This window comes from Emys orbicularis, chromosome 7, assembly GCF_028017835.1.
Source record: "Emys orbicularis isolate rEmyOrb1 chromosome 7, rEmyOrb1.hap1, whole genome shotgun sequence".
NCBI classification, from domain to species: Eukaryota; Metazoa; Chordata; order Testudines; family Emydidae; genus Emys; species Emys orbicularis.
This window is the reverse complement of record NC_088689.1, coordinates 42,059,001-42,083,922: the sequence shown is the minus strand read 5'-3', so window position 1 is coordinate 42,083,922 and position 24,922 is coordinate 42,059,001. Positions and strand designations below refer to the sequence as shown.

Sequence of the window (24,922 nt, the reverse complement as noted above, 5' to 3'; positions counted from 1 at the left end):
CTGAACTGGTTTAAAAAAAAAAAAAAAAAAAAAAAAAAAAAAAAAAAAAGCGCATTCTGCAGGTTGTGAAATGAATTTAGTAAAAATGGTTCAGGGGACCTGGAGCCTGGTCTACAGGACAGCTCCAGCCAAAGTGCCAAGTGGTTGGAATTCCCTTAGCATAAACCAAGCTACTGGGTTGTGGTTTTATGAAGTGGAGTAGTAGGAATTAGGATGAACCTGCTAGATTCATTTTTATTTATGGTCAGAGATAGAATCTGAACCCAGGTCCCTGAAGGTGAATAGGTTCCTGCACTAACCCAGTGCATCATCCAGGCCCTATGTTTTAATGGTTAAAAATAAGGATTAAAGCTGAACATATCAGGTAAGGAGGAAGCTGTTCCCCACTCTTTTGAGCTAGTCCCAAAGCACAAATTAGAGCAGTCTAAGGGCTACTCTAACTTGTTTTAGCTGCCAAGGGGCCAATACAGTAGCCAAGGGTTGCCTTAACCTCACTCCCCCTGCTCCTTGCATTCAGCACAGGGGACATAAGAACTGCCATGATGGCTCTGCACCACCCAAGGACCTCACTATGCACGGAGAATCCTGCAGCAGCCTAAAACTGGTTAAAAAGGGCACTGATGGGCTGAGACAAAGCTGCCCTAATGCAGGGAAAGATCTGACCTGTAATGTCTGGGACACAAAAATTTAAGTGCAAAATTTAGGTTTAATAAAATAAAGAATTTACAAAACTGAACATTTTATTATCATCTTCCCTTCAGTTTTAACAAACAGAGCATTTAGATTGGACTTAAGTGTTACCCTGCAGTTGTGGTGCTTAAGAAGTAACTGAATATTTTCATTGTCCACTTTCACTGGAGAAAGTAAAAAAGGAAGTGTTATTTAATCCTTCTCACAACACAACAACTAGGGGTCACCAAATGAAATTAATAGGCAGCAGATTTAAAACAAACAAAAGGAAGTATTTCTTCATACAACGCACAATCAACCTGTGGAACTCCTTGCCAGAGGATATTGTGAAGGCCAAGGTTATAACGGGGTTCAAAAAAGAACTAGATAAGTTCATGGAAGATAGGTCTATAAATGGCTATTAGCCAGGATGGGCAGCGACGGCGTCCCTAGCCTTTGTTCGCCAGAAGCTGGGAATGGGCAACAGGGAATGGATCACTTGATGATTACCTGTTCTATTCATTCCCTCTGGGGCACCTGGCATGGGCCACTGTTGGACGACAGGATATTGAGCTAGATGAACCTTTGGTCTGGCCCAGACTGGCCATTCTTATGTTCCAAAGCTAAGTGTAGTGGAAATAGTAAACAAGAATTAATGGATAAAAATAAAATTAATTATATTTTGTATCAGTTTTACTGACAAACAGGACATGACATGTTTAACAAATTGTTTTTAACCTGATGGTGTAATTTTAAATGGCAAACGACTGAATTCAGATTTTGATTGTTCAACTAGGATGACACCAAGGTGGACGGTACGTTAGGTTCCACCCCACACTGCAGATGCAACTGATCGCCTAACAGAGCGATAAGCAGCAGGAGGCACAGAAATGCAGATTTTAATCAAAATCTAAATAAACTGAAAGTGTGAGTGTGGGAGTATGACTGTGTGGAATCGCTTCTTACAGGGCATTAAGGTTACCGGGCACTGCACTGACCAAAATAGGTGAAAACTCTTTATCCAAACTGACTAGCAAAGTGAGAGTTTGTTGAGTGCACTATTTTTATTCAGTCACCATTTTTCATGGCACCACGGCATGTCCAGGGAAGTTGGGGGGGGGAAGAGATAAAGCACAAGTCAGTAGAGGACCTATCACTGCACAAAATGCTGTTTCTTTTAACACAATCTCAACTTTCATGACATCCTCCTGTGCTTTTTTAAAAAAATATATTTTTATGCTTTCCTATAATCCCTATTTCCATTTTTTCTGACAGTCTCTCAAATACTAATGAATTTATCCTCACAACACCGTTGTGACATGGGGAAATGCTGTTATCCCTATTTTACAGATGGGAAACTAAAGCACAGAGAGACTAAGTCATTTGCTCAAGGTCATACAGGAATACCATGGCATTGCCAGAAACAAACCCCAGATTTTCCTAATCCTACTCCAATGCCTCAATTACCAGACCATCCTTTCCTCTCTGGATTCTTGTTTCTTACCTTGGGTACTTAAAAAAAAAATACATCTCAAGTTGACAAAAGTCAGAATGATTTCTCCAGCTGACAGCTAAGAGGATTGTTGCATAATGGAAGCTCTTGCTGCACTGTACACTTAGGGATACATTTTCAGTGTTGCAACAGGATTTTAGCGGCACAATTCTTGTAATTAAAGAGTCAAATAGCTGAACACCTGTGCAGTGCTTTGAAAAGATGAGAAGTTACGAATAAAACAAAATTTATCACTATGATGAGAAAAGTGACTAATGATACCTTGTCACTGCCCATTTTTTCTTCCTGTTTCTCCCAAATCAACTCTGCTTAGTTCACTGACAAACCCAAGTTTTTACTATTATCAGCACTACAGAGCAAATCTGGATTCTGTTCTGCCTCATCAACAAAACTACCTGCTAAATTCCAGCAACTATTGTTAGTGATGATGCATGAAGCAGAATGGAAAAAAAAAAAAAAAAGTCAAACAGTTTCCTACATGAGGCAGAACTCGTAGTGCTCTTTAGAAATATCTGAACTGAACAAATTGGATCTGGGAGACACAAAGTACAACTGAGCTTTCTATAGCATCCTTCATACTAAACATAGGTGGAATAATGCCAGAGAATAAATACAGGTCATAGAGGTGCAGTTTTAGTCACATTTCTGGCCATCACCAAGCTTTAAGGAGACCCTGCATTTCCCAGATACACTAAAGAGTTTATTCCTGAGAGATCAAACATTACAAAGGGCTTTTGTTCCTGTGTTATTCACATTTTGAAGGGAAGAGGGGAAAAATGAGTTTTTGAGGAAACCTTCCTTCCCCAAAGTAGTATTTTACCAGGAAAGTGTCCCTTTTGCATATCAAAAGAGAAAACGGTCTTTTCCAATTTATAACTGAGCTGTGTAAATTTCTGACTCACATGTCAGATACAGAGTCTCCCAGCAAGCGGGGCAATGGGAAACAAGTCCAGCTACAGTTTGAGTGATGCCCTCAGCAACTAAATCAAACCCATCAAGAACTTTCAAGTGGCAAGGCCAGACAGGAATTGGCCAGAAGCACCACACTCTTGTCAAAATCCACACTAGTCCAGCTAGTCCCTTTGGCAAGATATGGACAGGAGCAAAACTGGACAGTGTGGAACCAAAAATGACCCATGCAGGCGAATGTTCAATTTTACAAGTCAGCCAATATACACCCCAGCAGTGAACATAAAAGTTAACAACAAAGGATCTTGGAGGAAAAGTAATGGAGCCAGTGATTGAAAGGAGCACAGTGAACTATGAATGGAAGGATGGTGTAAGATGAGAAGCAGGCCCACTGTTCCTCAGAGAGTGCTTGTTGACATTCGCTTTTTCCCTTCTGATGGGAGGTCTTAAAATTGAAACTATAAACATTTAATAAGTGTATTCATTAAAACGGTTAGTGGGGAAAAACACTTCCCCTAATGCAAGAGAGATGGGGGATGTTGGAAATTAACCATTACTGTAGTACCTCCAATATAACAGTCTACAGTGTGGACCAGCAAAGAAACCAGGAGAAACTAACAAGGGCAAAAATGGAGGAAGTCCTGAGGATAATATAAGATACCCCTCCCCCATATCCCAGAAAAAAAAAAAGTTTTGATTTAGCATTCAAAGTACTCAGGGAATAAAGGGTTACGTTTCTGAAAGTGAGAAGTTTTGGGTGACATTCCTTTGGGATACAAAGAAAGGAAGAGGAATCAGCAGTATAATGAACTGACAGCTTCCACTAAATACACATAACATTAAGAAGTATTATCAAAAAGTTTGTCAGTGGGATGGAAACCAAGGAGGTACAACAGCAAATGAATTAGGGTTATGCGTCTCCAGAAGAGAGAACATGTTACATTGCAGGGCACACAGAGTCATGGAGAAAGGTCACAAGTGGGACTAGTACCCAGGTTCCCCCAGAGTTACTCAAGTGAGTGCTCTGCCCACTGAGGAAAAGGAACTCAGACTGAGCAGAGACTCTTACCCGTTCTCCCACTATTCCTTGCAGTTTCTAAAATGCGAGTGATCAAAAGTATTTGAGATACCATATTACAACTGGCTACTTGCTGTGCAAACATAAGCCCTTTGTGAGCTGGGATCAGGCTGAAGGGAGGGGAACACAGAAAAAGCCATCTCCACTTAGCATAAATCCACCAGTCCCTGGCCCCTTTGCTGTTTGCAATAAATATCCAATTGGTGATGGAGGTACGTTCTCGCTTGTGTATGGTTTGACAGGGTGCCTCTAAAGTGCGAGATGCCAAGGTTCCACTCGGAGCGTTCCTCAGCTCTGTATAATTTGACAAGGGCATCCATTCAGTCACAGAGCAGGGAGATGGGAGTTAAAAAGGGGGGGGGGGAGAGCAGGATTGGGGAGCTAGATTCTTATCCTTTGGCACTTGGAAGATGAGGTGGGGAGTCTGATGGAGACTGCTGCTACCGCCGCCTCTTCCACCTTTCAGTTACTGATCCGATTAGCAGAATCGAGTATGCACAGGTATCAGGAATTGCTGCCTCTCCATGGTTACGCTCTGGGGTAATCAGATGTCCATCTCAAACTGAGCATCATCCCCTGGCAACAGAAAAAGGAGAGCCGCATTAGAGGGAGATCTCAGAAAGCCCTCAAGAGGAAAGACAATCCCAATATACCTCCCAATGCTATTTCCTAACGTATCTTCTGGTAAATAATATAATGGTAGTTTTAAATCCCATAATTAACCTTGCGCAGCAGATAGGGCAAATCAGATAATCCATTATGGAAGAACATGCTCTTCTTGGGAGATGCTGCAATCACTTACAGTATGCATTAAGGACAGAGTGCACAGCCCTGTCTCAGTAATCATTGGTTTAAGTTGGCAGCCTTAAAAAAAAAAAAAAAAAAATCACCAAAATGTCACAAATTTTTATCAATTTATTTTAGGTCCTTTATTTGTAAAAGGTCCTATGAAGATCAGTAACAGCCTTGACTTCAATGCAAATGTCCTAGTTATTGCTAAATATTAATTAATGCATGTACAGTCCTATGAACACATATTACTGCAAAAGACACTTTGTCCCTTGAAGTTATGAGTATTGACTCTTGCTACCCACATCTCATTAAAAAAAAAAAAAAGAAAGAAAAAGTTTGAAAGCCACCCAGTGGCCCATTGTCTATGGGGAGATAGGGTACAGCAGGAAACAGTTACTTGTTTAAATCACATCCCTGTACACATAGGAGTTTTTGATCTTCAAATGTGCTTTCTGTGTTTTTTTAAAAGCTTTTCTACCATGGCAAGAATGGCATGCACACTGACACTCCCATCTACCCAAATGCTCCCTGCTTAAAAAATAAAAAATCCTGAACCAACAAACACACACACACACACACACACACTTAACCCAAAAGAGGGAGGAGTACCAAAAACTTCTCCGTGAGACTTAAACAACAATTACTGAACTATTATGGAAAAAAAATATCACTCTGAGAAAGGAAACCTACATATTAAATTTCAGGCTGCAGATATTTATATATAATGAGCCCATCACGTGATATCTGAGCACAAGATCTGCTAAAATCACAAATAAGGGAGCTATAAAGAAATTAACCAGAGTATCAACCACTACCATCACCCAGTCTCTCTTACCCATTGCATTCTTCCTGTCATGATTGTTCAGATTGTTTATTTCCACTTTGGAATCCTCGACCATGGTACCAGGACTGGTGACTCCTGGAATATTTGGGAGATGGCATGGTGGGGTCTGAGCCATGGGGGAATTGCGGCGATCTAACAGAAACTTACGGTCGTAGATGATTCGGGTACCTAGCACACAGTCAGACAAAAGGAGAAAAATCAGCATTTACAAATACATACAGAATGTGTGTTGATAAGGACGTGTCAACGTGAGCAGGTTTCAGACGAAAGATGCACTTGGAGTCCCATCCCCAGGCTGGTACAATGAGAAGAAATGAAAAGAAGCATTTGGGCTTGGGAGATAGGTCAACTCCAATCACTTCCTGATGTCCTATTTACAGAATGGCACTGCCTTTTACCTTAGTTCAAAGGCCTGTTTTCCCCACTCCTGCAATCCTAAAGAGGCACTGATTAAATGCATGTCACCAGACCATATAGGAAAGAAAGCCCCAACACCCTACATGCAGATGCTCTCAAGTCAGAACAATGTCCAGCACTGGAGAATCCACCCTTGAGCCAACTCATGGTGCCCTCAAAATGAGAGAATATAAAAAAGGCTTAGCTTGAAACGAGTCCTATTTCATAACAACTTTCTTCCCCACTCCACATTTCAGTCTTTTTCTGTTACCTAAAAAAGTAATAAAGGGGAGAAACTGCTGGGCAACTTCATTTCAAACTGTTCAGTGTTCTCGCAAACTGTACAACAAACATCAACATTCCCTATGTCCCCAAGCCAAATATACATATTTATAAACACAAAATAAACTTAAGTAGACTCACTCCAGTTTAACATTATAGATACAACAAAGTCCAAAACCAGACTTATTGACCATCCTTAACTTTTACAACGTTTTTGTTGTTGTTAATGCAGTGTTTCTGAAAGGAAACTGACAGCTCTGGACATTGAAGTCTTCTATTTATCCACCGTATAGTATGACATGGACAGGATAATGCAAGTTTCCTCTCCAAAGTGCTTCCAGTGTAACCTGGTGGGACTTCTAGGGAGTAAGGGGAAAGGACAATTGTATCTAGTTGTACAATGACATACTAGTTGTCACCCTTGCTGGCCTCTATATCCATGAGCACCAATCATGGTGACAGTTTTTGTGATGTGGACTGCTGCCCACTAGTACTATTACCTGTGCTGAGCCCATTTAGAAATGATCAAGTGAGCGAGAGAGGATGGGGAGTAGCACTCTATGCCAAAAATGGCATTACCTGTTTCCAAGTCACTGATAACTGAGAAGAAAATTATCTTGGGGGCTTATGGATCAATGCCCGAACACCAAAAGCATAAGATAGGGTACTAGTTGGTGTTGGCTACAGACCACCAAATCACACTAGGGAACAGGAGGACCACTTCCTTATGCACCTTTCTACAATGTGTAGGAAAAGAACCTGTGTGTGACAGGTTACCCTCCACTCCAGGGTGCCACCTGATGTACTGGAGTCCCACTGAAACTGCCTGTTCCACCAGCCTGGGCTCCCTCACCCTGTCCTGCTCTGCCAGGCCCTCAAGCTGCCTCCAGCACACACACAGATAGGGACATGCCCAGCTGCAGAAAGACAGACACAGACACTGAAATCAGCTCTGCATGGGAAGAATCAGCTAGGGGATTGCCCAGTACTCGAGTGCACACCCGCTCTGGGGTGCAAACCCAAAAATGTATTGTCTTGTGCTGCACAGAGAACTGTACAGCGTAAGCCCACGAAAATCGCCCGCTCTCTCAATGTGGAGGAAGATATGCACAGCTTTTTGCCCCGCAGTTATGAATTGCACAAACTGGTTTAGAGAAAACAAATTTATTAACTACAAAGGATAGATTTTTAAGAGGTTATAAAGAGATAGCAAACAGATCAAAGCAGATTACTGAGCAAATAAAGCAAACATGCAAACTAAGCTTAGTACACTAAAGAAACTGTCTACAAGTAGTAATTTCTCACCCTAAATGTTGCTTTAAGCAGGTTGCAGAGTTTCTTGAAGACAAACTGCTCTTGCTTGCAGCTTAGAACTCCAAGTACTCCTTTCACAGGCCAGGCACATTCTTCCCTGGGTCCAGTCCCTTCTTCCCCAGATCAGTCGTAGGTGTTTTTAGCAGTCATCTAGGGCAGCGATTCAGTGAAGAACCGACCCTGATTAACTCACTCCCCTTAAATAGGATTTATATATGACAGGAATCCTTTGTTTCCCAGTTTGATCCCAACCCACTACTAGTGGAAAAATAGTAGCAGTCCAAAATGGAGTCCAGTACCAGGTGACATGATCCTGCAGTATCAAAGCAGCCATAAATCCTCAGGAAGAAGTCCCAGGAAGGTGGGAGATTAGCATCTTCAAAGTCCTATTGTTCTCCCTAATGGCCCATTGACTAACTAGCCAGATTCACTGCATTCTGTCTGGTGGGTAATTCCCCAGGTACAAACCCACTTGTAATTGTTACATAGTCAATATTCCTAACTTCAGATACAGAAATGACACATGCATACAAATAGATAATCATATTCAGTAAATCATAACCTTTCCAATGATACCTCACATCAGTGGTTTTCAAACTGCAGGTCGCGACCCAGTACTGGGTCGCGGAATGTAAGGCACTGGGTCAAGTTGGCTCTGGTCAGCACCACCAACCGGGCCGTCAAAAGTCCCATTGGCGGTGCTGCCCAGCTAAGGCAGGCTAGTCCCTACCTGTTCTGACACCATGCTGCAACCCAGAAGCAGCCAGCAGCAGGTCTGGCTCCTGCACGCTGCCCCAGCCCTGAGAACCGTCTCTGCACTCCCACTGGCTGGGGGGGGGGGGGGGGGGGGGGGGAAGAGAGGAGTGCCTGTGGGTGAGAGCTGCATGGAGTTGCTTGCGTGCCTCCGCCTAGGAGCCAGACCTGCTGCTGGCTGCTTCCAGGGCAAGCACAGTCCGTGGTGCCAGGACAGGCAGAAAGCCTACCTTAGCACCCCTGCTGCGCCGCTGACTGGGAGTTGCCAGAGGTAACCCCACACCGCAATCCCCTGCCCCAGCCCCCCTCAAATCCAGAGCCCCTTCCTGCCCCCCAAACCACTCATCACCAGCCCCACCTCAGAGCCTGCACCCGCAGCCCAGAGCCCTGCCCCACTCCTGCATCCCAACCCGCTACCCAGACCCCCTCCCATATACTGAACCCCTCATTCCTGGCCCCACCCCGCAGCCCTCACCACCACACCCCAACTCTCTGCCCCAACTCTGAGCCCCTCCCACGTCCCAAACCCCTCATCCCCAGCTCCGTTGGGTCGCAGTCATCAACAATTTTCTTCAATTGGGTTGCCAGAAAAAAAGTTTGAAAACCACTGCCTCACATGACCCATCTTGCATAAAGCATCTTAATTATGCCATATTCATATCATAACAATATCTCTATGAAGAATATGGGACATAGCGTCACATTGTGATCATTGGGTACTTCATGTGACATGTGGGACGTCTCTTGCTGCCAGTACTAAAACATCTTTGCCATCTATAATGTTTAGAAATTCCAATTTCCTAACTCAAAAAGTGTTGCAGCCAAGATGGGGGAATTCTATATTAGACCTTGTCCTAACAGATAAAAAGGAACCAATCACAGAACTAAAAGTTAATGGTAGCTTAGGTACAAGTGACCAGGACTTGATCACATTCATAATGCACAAGCACAATAAAGTCCTGCACACACAGTGCTTCAATAAGGCCAATTTTACAAAGCTGAAAATAATTATGAGCCAAATCAACTGTGAGCAGTAATTAATCAGAAAAATGTTAATATAATTGGGAATCATTTAACAACACCTTACTTGCTGCCCAAAAAGCTACAATCCCACAACTGAGGAAGAAGGCTGTGCTGGTTAAAAAAACAACCTAGTTTAAAGAGGAATCAAAGATAGCTGTAAAAAACAACAACAAATGGAAGAAAGCAGAAGCTGATGGTAATGAATATAAATCAGAAGTTAGGAATAGTAGAAAACTGATAAGAGAAGCCAAGGGACACAGAGAAATCTGTGGTCAACAGATTTAAGGACAATAAAGGAGTTTTATACATATATTAGGAACAAAAAGAATATTGACAATGTTACTGGCCCATTACTAGATGGAAATGATAGAATTATCAATAACAACGCAGAAAAGGCAGAAGTGTTGAAGAAATATTTCTGCTTTGTATTTGGGGAAAAACAGATGATGCAGTCTCATAATATGGTGCTAACGCTCTTTTCATTCCACTAGTATCTCTGGATAAAGTTAAACAGAAGCTAGACACTTTTAAATTAGCAGGTCCAGATAACCTGCATCCAAGAGTTTTGAAAGAGCTGGCTGAGGAGCTCACTGAACTTTTATTGTTGAGTTTCAAGACGTCTTGGAGCAATGGACAAGTTCCAGTAGACTGGAAGGAAGTTAACGTAGTGCTAATTTTTAAAAAGGGTAAATGGGATGATCCAGGTAATTATAGACCCGTCAACATAACATTGGTCCCAGGCAAGATATGGAACTTGATTAATAAAGAACTAAAGGAGGGTAATGTAATCAATAACCCGCAGCATGGGTTTATGGAAAAGAGATCCTGTCAAACTAGCTTGATATCTTTTTTTGACAAGATTATAAGTCTAGCTGATAATAGTGGTAGTACTCATGTCATATACTTGGACTTTTGTAAGCATTTGACTTGGTACCGCATGATATTTTGATTAAAAAACCTACAAAGATATAAAATTAACACGGCACACATTAAATGGATTAAAAGCTGGCTAACTGATAGGTTTCAAAATGTAACTGTAAATGGGGAATTGTCATTGAGTGAATCTGTTTTCAGTGGGGTCCTGCAGGGATCGGTTCTTGGCTCTACAGTATACAACATCTTTATCAATGACCTGGAAGAAAACATGAAGTCATCACTAATAAAGTTTGCAGATGACATAAAAATTGGGGGAGTGGTAAATAATGAATAGGACAGGTCACTGATTGAGTGATCCAGATCACTCAGTAAACTGGGCACAAGCAACCAATATGCATTTTAATATGGCTAAATGAAAGTCTCTACATCTGGGAAAAAAAGGAGAAGGCCATACATACAGGATTGGGGACTCTCCTTCCTTAGAGGTTTTTAAGGTCAGGCTTGACAAAGCCCTGGCTGGGATGATTTAGTTGGGATTAGGTTCTGCTTTGAGCAGGGGGTTGGACTAGATGACCTCCTGAGGTCCCTTCCAACCCTGATATTCTATGATTCTATCCTGGGAAGCAGTGACTGAAAAAGATTTGGGGGTCGAGGCGGATAATCAACTGAACATGAGCTCCCAGTGTGATGCTGTGGCCAAAAGAGCTAATGCAATCCTGGGATGCATAAACACAGGAATCTCAAGTAGAAGTAGAAAAGGTTATTTTACCTCTGTATTTGGCACTGGTATGACCACTGCGTCCACTTCCGGGGCCCATAATTCAAGGAGGAGGTTGATAAATTGGAGAGGGTTCAGAGAAGAACCATGAGAATCATTAAAGGATTAGAAAAACATGCCTTATAGTGATTGAGCTCCTTGAATCTATCTATTAGCTTTACAAAGAGAAGGTTAAGGGATGACTTGATGACAGTCTATAAGTATCTACATGGGGAACAAATATTTAAAGATTGGCTCTTCAATCTATCAGAGGAAGGTATAACACTATCCAAAGGCTGGAAGCTGAAGCTAGACAAATTATGAAGGGAAATAAGACATACTCTCACTGTTAAAAATGTAATTAACCCCTGGAACAATGTACCAAGGCTCGTGGTTGATTCTCCATCACTGACCATTTTTAAAATCAAGATTGGCTGTTCTTCTAAAAGATCTGCTCTAGGAGTTATTCTGGGGAAGTTCTGTGGCCTGCGCTACATAGTAAGTCAGACCAAGTGATCCGAATGGTCCCTTCTGGCCTTAGAATTTATGCAGAAGATTACCAAGGCATAGTAAAGGTCGGAGCTGTACGGAAAGAAAGAAAACAATAGGTTTTGGAGATAGTGCATCCTTGTACATTAGGGTAAATGGGGATGTGTCTCGAGGATGACAACAAGGTTGGAAGCCAGGAAAGTGGGCGGTGTGGAGTTAGACTTGGTTTTTGTAAGAGTGTTGTACACAAAGGCAGATGAAAAGGAGAATGAGAGACTGAATAAGAATGAGCAAGAGTGGAGAGATGATTGAGGGGTTAGAAGTGAAGAGTATGAAGGCCACACCATTACTGTTAAGTAGTATGTGATAGCACCTAACAGCCCAAGTCATGGACAGAATCCCATAATGCTAGGTGCTGTACAAATACAGAACAAAAAAAATAATCCCTGCCTCAAAGAGCTCAGTGCTGGATCCCAGGATTGAAGGTAGAGGTGGAGGGGATGGAACAAGTATTCATGGCAGATGGTGTCAATTTTTCTTTCGAAAACAATAGTTAAAATCTTGGGCTGAAGAGGAGGTACAGCAGGTGAGTGGGTTTGAAGAGACAGTCAAGGGTGAAGCAGTCATGAGGGCTGTGGGTATAGGAGTTAGGAAAGAAGAAAAGCTGTTTGACATATTAGGTGACAGAGCCAATGGCAAGGAGGATCTATCTGTAGTGGAGGAAGTTAAACTGATCTCTGGATTTTCCTCAGAGGCACTCAGCAGCATGGGGAGAGGATCAGAGGAAGTGGGGGAAGTCCAATGCTGGAAACTGATGAGTTGGACTGAGTGTTCAGGAAAGGGAACAAAGACCCTGGTGTGAAGAAGAGAGAGGCCTTGAAAATGGAGCCCCTGGAGTTAAAGTAAAGTAATATCTGTGACGGAGAGGGGCCAGCAGAGAAGTGGGAGCAAGTAGGAATAGCCATGATGGACTTGGATGAGAGAAGTTAAAGGAAGAGAGGCGATGGACACAGATAGAACAGACTAAACATCTTCGATTGCTCTATGAAGAATGAACATATCATAGTTCAAAACACCTACAGAGCTGCTGATGGTTCAAGGGAAGACAGCAACACTGACCAAAAGTTCAATAATTAACTGGAAACTAGATACATAGAGGCATCAGGACTGGGGAAAGCTGTTTAAATATCCCACACTACGATAGACTGGCATTTCCTGAGGCCCAGAGAAGAGTCCAAACCCCCCCCCCCACATGCCTCTCCAAAAAATCACGTTCAAGTAGATTCCTCTCGTCTTTCTACCCCAAGTATCAAACATATTACTCACACACTTGTGACTTCAGGATTCGTTGTCTACACAGGCTTCCTGCTCTGGAAAGATCCTAGAGCCAATAGCAGGGCCTCACCTAGAGGTAAGAGTTTCAGACAGTCACAGGTTATATCCTGTGGATTCCTATTTAAAGAGGCAGAACACTCATTTCAGAGCAGAAACTACGTTGTCAGGATTGAAGATTTAAAATGCAAGGATTTCACTCCAAGATTAGAACTACAGAAAGATAGAGAACACTATTTTTAATCTGAAATGAAGCTACGGTCAGAAAAGTCATCGTCATGTCCCACTTTTAGTCTTTATCAGGTGCTTCTATAACACTGGTCTACAATTTTTGAGAAGTCGTCTGCTTCAGAGATAAAATGTGCTATTTATTATGTATTTTGATGTGCTGAATTCAAATATGACAATTAAAACAACTGATTGGCTACTGTTTCTAAGATATTTAAGTTTTTACATTTTATGTCTATGTATATTGTGTAGATAGTAGAGTTTTAATCATAAATTGTAAACCTAGGTCTTTTCATGTGTTTATGGTTGCTTTACATGATAATATTTCACCTGTCCTGTTTATGTAACACTTTAAAAATCAGCAAAAGGGTTATATAAATAAAATTTATTATGAAACAAAAGGCAAAAAACTATTATGTACATAGTTTAGTCCTATTCAGTGTCTACTCGGCGCTTCTTGGCTTGTCTCTTGTATTCATTAAATGGAGCATCTCTTGTCACTGTCCAGCAATAGTCTGCAAGCATTGATGGGCTCCATTTGCCCTGATAGCGTTTCTCCATTGTTGCAATGTCCTGGTGAAATCGCTCGCCGTGCTCGTCGCTCACTGCTCCGCAGTTCGGTGGAAAAAAATCTAGATGAGAGTGCAAAAAGTGTATCTTTAGTGACATGTTGCAACCAAGGCTTTTGTATGCCTTGAGGAGGTTTTCCACCAACAACCTGTAGTTGTCTGCCTTGTTGTTTCCGAGAAAATTTATTGCCACTAACTGGAAGGCTTTTCATGCCGTCTTTTCCTTGCCACGCAGTGCATGGTCAAATGCATCATCTCGAAGAAGTTCACGAATCTGAGGACCAACAAAGACACCTTCCTTTATCTTAGCTTCACTTAACTTTGGAAATTTTCCACGGAGGTACTTGAAAGCTGCTTGTGTTTTGTCAATGGCCTTGACAAAGTTCTTCATCAGACCCAGCTTGATGTGTAAGGGTGGTAACAAAATCTTCCTTGATTCAACAAGTGGTGGATGCTGAACACTTTTCCTCCCAGGCTCCAATGACTGTTGGAGTGGCCAATCTTCCTTGATGTAGTGGGAATCTCTTGCACGACTATCCCATTCGCAGAGAAAACAGCAGTACTTTCTGTATCCAGTCTGCAGACCAAGCAAGAGAGCAACAACCTTCAAATCGCCACAAAGCTGCCACTGATGTTGGTCATAGTTTATGCACCTCAATAGTTGTTTCATGTTGTCATAGGTTTCCTTCATATGGACTGCATGACGAAATGGAATCGATGGCAAAACATTGCCATTATGCAGTAAAACAGCTTTAAGACTCGTCTTCGATGAATCAATGAACAGTCTCCACTCATCTGGATCGTGAACGATGTTGAGGGCTGCCATCACACCATCGATGTTGTTGCAGGCTACAAGATCACTTTCCATGAAGAAGAATGGGACAAGATCCTTTTGACGGTCACGGAACATGGAAACCCTAACATCACCTGCCAGGAGATTCCACTGCTGTAGTCTGGAGCCCAACAGCTCTGCCTTACTCTTGGGTAGTTCCAAATCCGTGACAAGGTCATTCAGTTCACCTTGTGTTATGAGGTGTGGTTCAGAGGAGGAGGATGGGAGAAAATGTGGGTCCTGTGACATTGATGGTTCAGGACCAGAAGTTTCATCCTCTTCCTCGTCTGACTCAAGTGAGAATGATTCTGGTGCATCAGGAACCGGCAGTCCTTCTCATTGGGGTACTGGGCGTATAGCTAATGGAATGTTTGGATAATGCACAGTCCACTTTTTCTTCTTTGACACACCTTTCCCAACTGGAGGCACCATGCAGAAGTAACAATTGCTGGAATGATCTGTTGGCTCTCTCCAAATCATTGGCACTGCAAAAGGCATAGATTTCCTTTTCCTGTTCAACCACTGGCAAAGATTTGTTGCACAAGTGTTGCAGCATATGTGTGGGGCCCACCTCGTGTCCTGATCTCCAATTTTGCAGCCAAAATAAAGGTGATACGCTTTCTTAACCATAGTGGTTATACTGCGCTTTTGTGATGCAAAAGTCACTTCACCACAAACATAGCAGAAGTTATCTGCACTGTTCACACAAGTACGAGGCATCTCTGCTCACTTTGGCTAAACAGAAATGTGTCCCTTTGCAAAATCAAACACTGACAAATAAGAGCACGACACTGCATGATTTCTAGAGCTGATATAGGGCAATTTGTTCAGCAGAGTGATGTAAGCTTCGTTATGATTGCATCATCCATGACTTCTAGGAATAACATGATGCAATTCATATCATGTATGACGCAATACCAGCTTCAGATTGCATCATTCACTGTTTTGCCTAAAAAGCAAGTACTGTCCAAACCCAGTCATAGATTTATTCATAGATCCAGTCAAAGATGTATTTTAGTCATTTCTGGTTTAAATTGAGATCCCTTCCCTTTATAACTCACTTATCCTCTGCCATTCCCAAGTCAAGGGTCGTATATACTGATCCAATAGCATATCTTGAAAACTAGAGCCAATCAACAATTTTAAGCATCATTTTCGTTCTCAGTGACCCAGAATTAGTAAAGTTTGAATACATTTATTTCAGAAGCATTTTGGCTGTAAAGCAGTGTAATCAGAGCTTTTCAGTTTCAAGTCAAAATAAGATTTTTCCAACTGCCAGTGGTGCAAGATCACCCTGGTGTACAAAAAACCCAAGCTGTGTTCCCACATCATCCCTCACTACCCAAGTTCTGGAGCAGAACTAGCTAGCCTGTTGGTGGAGGGAAAGGCAGAAAAGAAGGCTCTTCTCTTCTGCAGCACCACAGCTTTATTCCAGTGCTGACAGGAATAAACTTGGTTTTGACAGTACACGGAGCAGATGACTCAAAAGACACATGAGGAGCATGAATACTACAGAACCATTTTGCAGTCCCTTTTCTGACCATTACACAGTACAAAACAGACACAAAAGCAAACTAAGAAAAGGCATTTAAAATTACGTGCACCAAGCTGTGATTCAGAGCAACAACTTGCAGCTTTGAGTGAATCAAGTCTGTTCCTTAGAAAAGTAAATGTTTAAATGGATCAAATACAACCTTCACGTTGCTAGTTTAAAGCTAATCAGAGTTGCATGTTTAAGAGTTACACTCAGAATTTTTCTAGGCAATGGGCCTCTCAGTCATTCCACACCTCAGGGAGGCATCAGACATCTTACCCATGGGCAGCTGTTTTGCAACAAGATATTTTGTATCATGTACAAAGCTCTTTGTGTTTGAATTGCAGAGCAACACTTGAAGTCTTTTATTTTATCCCCCTTCCTCCCCCATCGTACTAAAAGGAGCAATGGGTCCTGATCCTGATTAGGGCTTCTGGGAGATATTATTTAATATTTCATGTAGTACTAATAGGCTACCAGCTGAAATATTCTTCAGAAATTTTGCTACTTGGATTCAGGGGGCATTGGGAGTCCACAAAATATTTTCCTGCCTCAGTTCAAGAGGGGGGGAAAAAAACACCCAGTGCCTTAGAGGTTCTCAAACTGTGGGTGTTGAGAGATTACTCCAGTGATAAGCAGAAATAAAAAGCACATGTAGCAGGAAAGGAGCCTCCTGAAATAATGGCTCCAGGCAAGGGAGAAACATGAAATAGTAATTGCCACTGTCTAACAGAATGATGAAAAGATAAGTCAAGGGCACTCTCCCAGAAACAAACAGGGCAGTTCGCAGGGACCTCCACTCCTGTTTTCTGAACTGGTAATTTTTAAGGGGATCCTTCACCAGGAGGACTGCACATGTAAAGGCACCCTCTGAATGCAAAAGAGTTAAACACTGGATCAATTCAAAACATTCCCAGAAACCTTCTACAGAAGGAAGTTATTAAAGGCAGGACCCCCTCTTCCTTGAAACAATTTCTGTCAACTTGGGAAAACATCCAATGTCCATGACAGGTGACAAGGTGTAGTTGGTAGTGCTTTAATTTGAAAGCCACCATGAACTCAAAAGGACAGGCAACTGTTTTCAGAAAACAGAAGGGGCTCTGTACAAATGGGATGATCTATCCTAGCTATAGCCTCTGCATCCTCATTCAAAATTCTGTGTTGCCTGTCCTTAGCTTCTACTGGCTCTTGCTGCTCCCTAAGCACCGAACTAGGATTCTGTTTTTGTACATTCCCTGTCCCCTACAGTTGTCCTCAGCCACACTCACAAATGCTAGTCTTCAATACTCTGTTCCTGAGGGCTCTGCACTAGCTCTTAATTTTCCAATATCTGGGATAAACTCTTACCTCTGTCACTTATGAAAAGGACACCATTAATATGAAGTTAGTTTAAAAAATACAAATTTAACAGTAGTCCTACACCTGTGAGAGCCCCCCCTACCAATACTAGGAGTTTTACAATCACATTTTATTTTTAATATAAAAAAATTGTGGGTCTTGCACATCATTGAGAACAGAGCAACAGGGAAACAGTTAAATAGACTGGACAGAAAGTGCTGTCAGAATGTGCAAAGTAAATAAACTAAACATATAGATTTCCTTCAACCACTAATCTCAGTTATAGTGATTTTAGGGATTACTTACAACAACAATCAATAAAAAATTCAGATAGACATGGATATACATAGAGCATCTTTCTGGAAGGCAACAATTCTAAGGAGCAGGGAACTGGGAGTTGTTTGGTTCTATACCTGATTCTGCCACTTATCTCTTATAAACCTGGGCAAGTTACTTAGGGCCTCAGTTTTCTTATGAGGCTATCTGTAAAACAGAGATAAATAATACAGTAGTATTTCCCATCTTTGTAATGTACTTTGCGATCCCTGGATGAAAGTTGTTTTAAGTGCAGAGTGATGGCGTTGTCCTGAACACATGATATTTTCGACATCACAATTTGGTACTTGAGTAGACGATGCCAATTGTAAGACCTAGAACAGGGATATCAGAGAAAGCAGATCTGGATTAACTAGCAGTGTAGTGTCTGCTTGTAGTACAGTGGGCTCAAGCTAGTGCCATAAGTCCTTCATTTCCTTGAGTGATACATTTAAAGGCAGCCAGATGTAGCTACCCCTGATTTATTCGTAACCTTTATATTCAAATAGTGCATTAAATAAAGCCATCAAGAACACTCTGGATGGAGGGAGGAAAAGAAAATCTGAACTGTATTAAAAATAACTTAGCATTAGTACTGTTCAGTGTCCATGGATTTGACTCTGTAAAGTTTTAATGAAGTCCTAAATATTAACTATTACTATAAAAATGATATGCAGCACATTAACTCAAACATAACATTATTTCTTCTTTTAGTTTCCCAGTATGGATCAACAATTCTCATTCTGAACCACTCACTAAACTGTCACACCTACCACTCAACCAAGGGCATCATTCCATGTGGCTTGTTGCAGGAGCCACATGAGGTAGAAGGAATTTTCTACTATTTTTTTAATTCAAATATTTTAGGGTAGGGAAGTTCATTTTTGAGGTCCATCTCTGTTTCCCCCCTCAGTCCCACTTTGATTTAATTAAACCTCTCTCTCCTCCCACCTTTTATTTTCATCATTCCCTTTCCCATTTCTTCTGTGCAGCTCTCCTATTTATTTAACTATGCCTCTTCCTTGTTGTGGGATTCTGGGATCTCCCAATGAAGACATTCTAAATGTTACTTCTTCCCTGAATACACCAGGCTGAGAAGGTGGAACTTAGCTTCCTCTATAACCCCATCAAGGCACAAGCCAGGACAGCTCTCCTCCGCACCCCAAGTTCTACAGCATCCAACACCCTTTGTACCTCTCTTACTCCTGTTTATAATATTCTGCAGAAGGAGCAGCAAACAGATTCTGGTCAGTTTCATTCTGGTGCTTCTGGGCAGCAGCAGTACCGGCGTGAAGCTCCCATGGGGTATTCTCACCCCAGAATCATTTTTAAAATGTAGACTAATTAAGGAAAAATAGGAACAAAGTCCTGCAACCCTACCCTTAACACAACAGAACCCCATTGTAAACTAGTATAAGCCTGTGAGGTCAGGTACTCCAGTCCTTTACCTTCTCAAAAATTGTATCATTTTGTGAAGTTTTTAAAATCATCATCACCTGTGAATATTTTAAAGATTTGACACCACCAGCATGATACATTCTACAATGTCACACCAAGTAGGGATTTCACAACCTATAGTAGATTCAGAACAAGTATTTAGGTTCCATGCATTTATTAATATTGTCCCCCTTTTATCCAGCTTCTTTATCACATTCTGCACATACTTCTAATAATAGTTATTTTTTCCTTCATTTACAGATTACCTTCAATGGCAAGCCACCTCCTGCCAACAAAAAATACGTAACAGAAGCAAGACCCCACTTAATACCTTAATAGCCAGAAAGATTTTAAAATACCTAATATGGAGAAAGAACAAGTGCAATGATGGAAGTCCATTACACAGGAGGATGCAGCAATATTACACATGGCCTGTAAAATGCACACACCACTAGAACTGTATTTGCTACTTTCTGGCAGCCACAGAAAAGTCACACTAGTGTTTACATTTTTATAGCCATCTGCAAAGTGAGCAAGTGAAGTAGTCAAGAGACAGTGGAGGATAGGCCTGCTTCTTTAGCAGATAACAACATACATACAAACCTACCCACGCCCAGCAGAGAAAAGTTATGGACACAAGAAAAATAGGATAGAGCAACGATGTGGAATTCACATGTTCACATAATCTGCATAATTTGTAACAATGAAAGGGCAAACATCATCCAGTTTAAGAGGAATAGAAGCAATCCTGAGTCTAAATTGAAGCGGAAATGAGGTTTGGGCTTTGGGAAAACTATACCGCAAAAAAACCAGCAGGTTCTCAACCCTGAATATTTTTGTTTTACTCCTGTTTGACCATAAGGAAAATTAGGATAGAGTTTCACTAATAATTTCTTTCCACATATTTTACCACTGATGTAAGCCAGGAACCAGGGCACTATTTTTAAAGCAACCCTGAAAACTACTGTAAAATGACTGCTTGGCTATTTAATAAAACAACTTTGCCGACTGAAATATCTGTGAGTGCTTCCCCAAGAGCTCCCCCTCTGGGGAACAAAGTCAATATTTAGCTCAGGAATCCTGTCTGTATGCACATCAGCTTCTACCGTTCATGCAATGTTCAAGTCATATAACATCATGGGACTTACTGTTAATTGATGTTTATTTGGGGTGGTGGGGAGGAATTATTTCATGGGTCAGCCTTGTCTTCTGGGAGATGACAAGGTTAAGCTTTAGTTTTTTAAATACAAATAGGATCTCTGGTGCTCCTATGCCTTGACTCCTATTTAGCAATTTTATTAATAAAATCAACAAGAGCAGCAGGCATATCAATAGGTTAATGCAAGCCTTGTTGTCCAAGAACAGACCTAAATGGAGGTTGCTGCAGAGTCTACATCCGTGTTAGTCTGCAGTGCAAAGTTAGCACTTCCTTAAACTGAGCCCTCCACGCTGGCTAATGCATTTCTTTAGTCAGAGCTAAAAGAATCCCAAGCCCCCTTAATAACGGCCAGGGGCTGGCTCCACACTGGGGGCGTTCCGAGTTCTCGGTGGAGTTCATGTTTCTCTCCCTGCTGCAGCTGCTGGAGAATTCCCCCTAGTCCCCTTCTCCTATTGTGCAACAGTCACGGGCTTGTCCTAGACTCTTAGGCCTTGTTTACAAATATCTCACCGCTAGCCCCACACCAAAAAGGGAGAAGGAGCTTGGGGCCCAGTGCAACTGGTTCCAGATCCAGCATAAGCTCCTTCCCTCCCCTCCATCCTTCCTTCCAAAATAAAAACCAAACATTACAAATACATACCGGGGGGGGGGGGGGGGGAAGGCTCTATTCGTGCTGGAGTCTCTCCTCCCCGCTTTGTACAGCGATCTCTGGTGCACCTATTTCTCTTTGCTCCCCACCAAAGCCTCTGGTCCTGTATAGCACTCCTATACCCCTTTGCTTTGAGGTCCCGAGGAACACGGTAGAAATGAGGTAACCCTATAGGTGAGGTCCCCACCGCACAAGGAGTAATAAAGCTGAGTGCTTCAGAAAAAGTGAGGGTCGCGCCTACTCCGCACATGACTATCTGCACTTTCCCACACGTTCTCCCCTTCAATTGCACCCACTATAGCATTAATTGCATGCACTTCTCTGCAAATTCCCCTCCCCCATTTAATTGCATGCGCTTTCCACGCTCCCCCGCCCCCATTAAAACTGCCAGCTGTGTAACGTTAATTGCATGTACTTTGCTACATCTCTATTCTCTCCCTCCCGTTAATTGCATGCACGTTTCCCCGCAGTTGGTTGCACGGAGCCCCGAGTGGTTGCCTGCAGTGAGGAGACTGGTGCGTGTACTGATGGAGGCCTTGGCCTGGCCACAGGGGCAGGTCTTTACCTCCAGGAGTGGTAGAAAACAGGGTCCCCCCGGGCGTGGTGCAATAGTCATGAGGTAGCTGCGTGGCATCGCTGATGGGCACCGTCCTGGTGGGGATGGCCCGGCTCTGGCTGTGCTGGTGGCCGCCGGAGGAGGACATCTCCCTGCTCTATTGTCCCGGCTGCTGGGGGAGGTAGGTGGCCGGGGGGAGGGAAGGGGGCAGAGACGCTGAAGGAGGAGGTGGTGGAGGCGGCGGCGCTGGACTCACTCCGGGGGCGGGGGGAGGGCAGCAGCCGCCTCTCTTCTCCGGTTCCTCGGCGCTTTCTCTCTGTCCACCGCCTCCACCGCCACCTTCTCCCTCGGCCTCCGCCAGCAGCAGGAAACCCGGGGCGGGGGCCGACGGCCGAGAAGGGAGGGGCGGGACGTGCGGGGAGGAGCAGCCCGGCGGGTGGGGGTGGCCTGTGGCAGCTGCAGCTGCGCGAGCTGGTGGGGCCGTTCCGGGCACGCGGCTCTGCGCCCCCCCCCCCAGCGTTTTGTGCCACCCGCTCCTCGGGCCCAGCGGGGAGGCGACTCGATCCCTTGTACACAGACCGCGCCAACAGGGACTCCGCCCCGGCTCGCGAGCTGCTCGGATCTCCTGGGCCAAGCTCGCCGGAGAGCCGTAGGTAGTGCTGGCAACATGCTTGGGACACACGTGTGTGTTCAGTACACCATGTGCATGCTGGGTGCACCGAGCTGCGTGCAGGTTCGGGTTGGTGTGCACGTGCCTGTGGTGCAACAATGCCTTGCAGAGCTCGCTTTTATTTTATTTATACACAGATTACGAACGGTGCCTAATGTACTCTACAGACATAAAAAAGAGACAGTCACTGCGCTGGGGGGTTTACAATCTAGATTTCTGACCTGGTGCGAGGAGTGAGAGTGACGGGGGGAGGACAAGGGATGCAAAAAATAAGGCCAAGAATATCTAATAAAATAAGTACTGTACCATATATAGCAACAGAGCTCTATGCCTATTTTTTGTAACATGGGATTAAATAATAAGGAACTGGAGCTCCTCTAAAGAAAATACATGTTGCTCGTAAGCGGTGGTTGCTCTTACAAGGTGTTGCTGTGAACAAGCATCTGCTTACTGTGGTTAGGTTAGATAATGGCACCCACATATGTAATTTAAACACAGCGCTCTGGAGATAAACTATGTAGCATAAATGACTAATATTTGGATTTCTTAGTCTAAAGTTCCTATCAAAATATACCATGATATTGTCTCTAAAAGCGACTTGAATTTTTTTGTCCTTGCTTTATATTTTCTCTCTGGAGTCTCAGTTCTCTTTCTGTTTTTCTAGACTTTCATTTTAAGTATTGTCTCTGCCTCTTTCTACATCTTCATTCACAAAATGGCATTGATTGTGCTAGTGCTATTTTGTAACCCAAAGTACCATGAAACTGGCTTTCTTGCAATATTTTTCTGTAGTGCTGTTATTTTTATTAACTGTCAGGGTAATTAGGGCAACTTTATTATCATTACCATACTTATATGCTGATTTGTTCAGTAAAATGCCTAAGGACAAGTTTCAGAGGGGTAGCCGTGTTAGTCTGGATCCGTAAAAAGCGACAGAGTCCTGTGGCACCTTATAGACTAACAGACATATTGGAGCATAAACTTTCGTGGGTGAATACTCACTTCATCAGATACATGTAGTGGAAATTTCCAAGAGGCAGGTATAAATATGCAGGCAAGAATCAGTCTAGAGATAACGAGGTTAGTTCAATCAGGGAGGATGAGGCCCTCTTCTAGCAGTTGAGTTGTGAACACCAAGGGAGAAGAAACTACTTTTGTAGTTGGCTAGCCATACACAGTCTTTGTTTAATCCTGAGCTGATGGTGTCAAATTTGCAAATGAACTGAAGCTCAGCAGTTTTTCTTTGAAGTCTGGTCCTGACGTTTTTTTGCTGCAGGATGGCTACCTTTAAATCTGCTATTGTGTGTCCAGGGAGATTGAAGTGTTCTACAGGTTTTTGTATATTGCCATTCCTGATATCTGACTTGTGTCCATTTATCCTTTTACGTAGGGACTGTCCATTTTGGCCAATGTACATAGCAGAGGGGCATTGCTGGCACATGATGGCGTATATTACATTGGTGGACGTGCAGGTGAATGAACCGGTGATGTTGTGGCTGATCTGGTTAGGTCCTGTGATGGTGTTGCTGGTGTAGATATGTGGGCAGAGTTGGCATCGAGGTTTGTTGCATGGATTGGTTCCTGAGTTAGAGTTACTATGGTGTGGTGTGTGGTTGCTGGTGAGAATATGCTTAAGGTTGGTGGGTTGTCTGTGGGCGAGGACTGGCCTGCCTCCCAAGGCCTGTGAAAACGAGGGATCGTTGTCCAGGATGGGTTGCAGATCACTGATGATGCGTTGGAGAGGTTTTAGCTGAGGACTGTAGGTGATGGCTGATGGAGTTCTGTTGGTTTCTTTCTTGGGCTTGTCTTGCAGCAGGAGGCTTCTGGGTACACTTCTGGCTCTGTTGATTTGTTTCCTTGTTTCCTCATGCGGGTATCGTAGTTTTGAGACTGCTTGGTGAAGATCGTGTTGGTCTCTGTCTGAGGGGTTGGAGCAAATGCAGTTGTACTTCAGCGCTTGGCTGTAGACAATGGATCCTGTGGTGTGTCCGGAATGGGAGCTGGAGGCATAAAGGTAGGCATAGCGGTCGGTGGGTTTTCGGTATAGGGTGGTGTTAACATGACCGTCACTTATTTGTACCATGGTGTCTAGGAAGTGGACCTCCTGTGTAGATTGGTCCAGGCTGAGGTTGATGGTAGGGTGGAAGCTGTTGAAATCGTGGCGGAATTCTTCCAGAGTCTCCTTCCCATGGGTCCAGATGATGATGAAATCATCAATGTAATGTAGGTAGAGAAGGGGCGTGAGTGGACGAGAGCTGAGGAAGCATTGTTCCAGGTCAGCCATAAAAGTGTTGGCATATTGTGGGGCCATGCAGGTGCCCATAGCGGTGCATAAGGACAAGTTAATTGCTATCAAACTACACTGTGTATTTTGTAATTCTTGCAATCTATATCAGGTTTAATTCAGAACAACCAAGCTCTGGTGTTGGATGCCTCAGGAGATAAGAAGTTAAACCTTTCATCTCCTGACCACTGTCCCCCACATTTGTAATATGAAAGTAACGAGTGATGACAATTTGTGTGACCTGTGTGAAATGAGCAGGTGGTCTCAATCTATTTCCTAGTGGACAGTGTCCACATCCTAAAGGAATACATAGCTGTGCCACTC

At 43.1% G+C, this 24,922-nt stretch overlaps 1 protein-coding gene across 2 annotated transcripts; it reads right to left on the bottom strand.

Moving 5' to 3' along the window:
• Window positions 1-34: 34 nt before the first annotated feature.
• On the bottom strand, window positions 35-21,803 carry EIF4EBP2 (eukaryotic translation initiation factor 4E binding protein 2). Of its 2 annotated transcripts, none has more exons than XM_065408448.1 (3): window positions 21,654-21,803; window positions 5,797-5,973; window positions 35-5,033 (listed from the first exon to the last, which is right to left on the bottom strand). In XM_065408448.1, exons 1-3 carry the CDS (start codon window positions 21,790-21,792, stop codon window positions 4,927-4,929), a joined length of 423 nt encoding a protein of 140 aa, XP_065264520.1. In that variant the 5' UTR covers window positions 21,793-21,803; the 3' UTR covers window positions 35-4,926. The 2 variants fall into 2 exon arrangements, with proteins under 2 accessions (XP_065264520.1, XP_065264521.1); XM_065408449.1 differs by having other exon boundaries at window positions 35-4,745.
• Window positions 21,804-24,922: the final 3,119 nt, after the last annotated feature.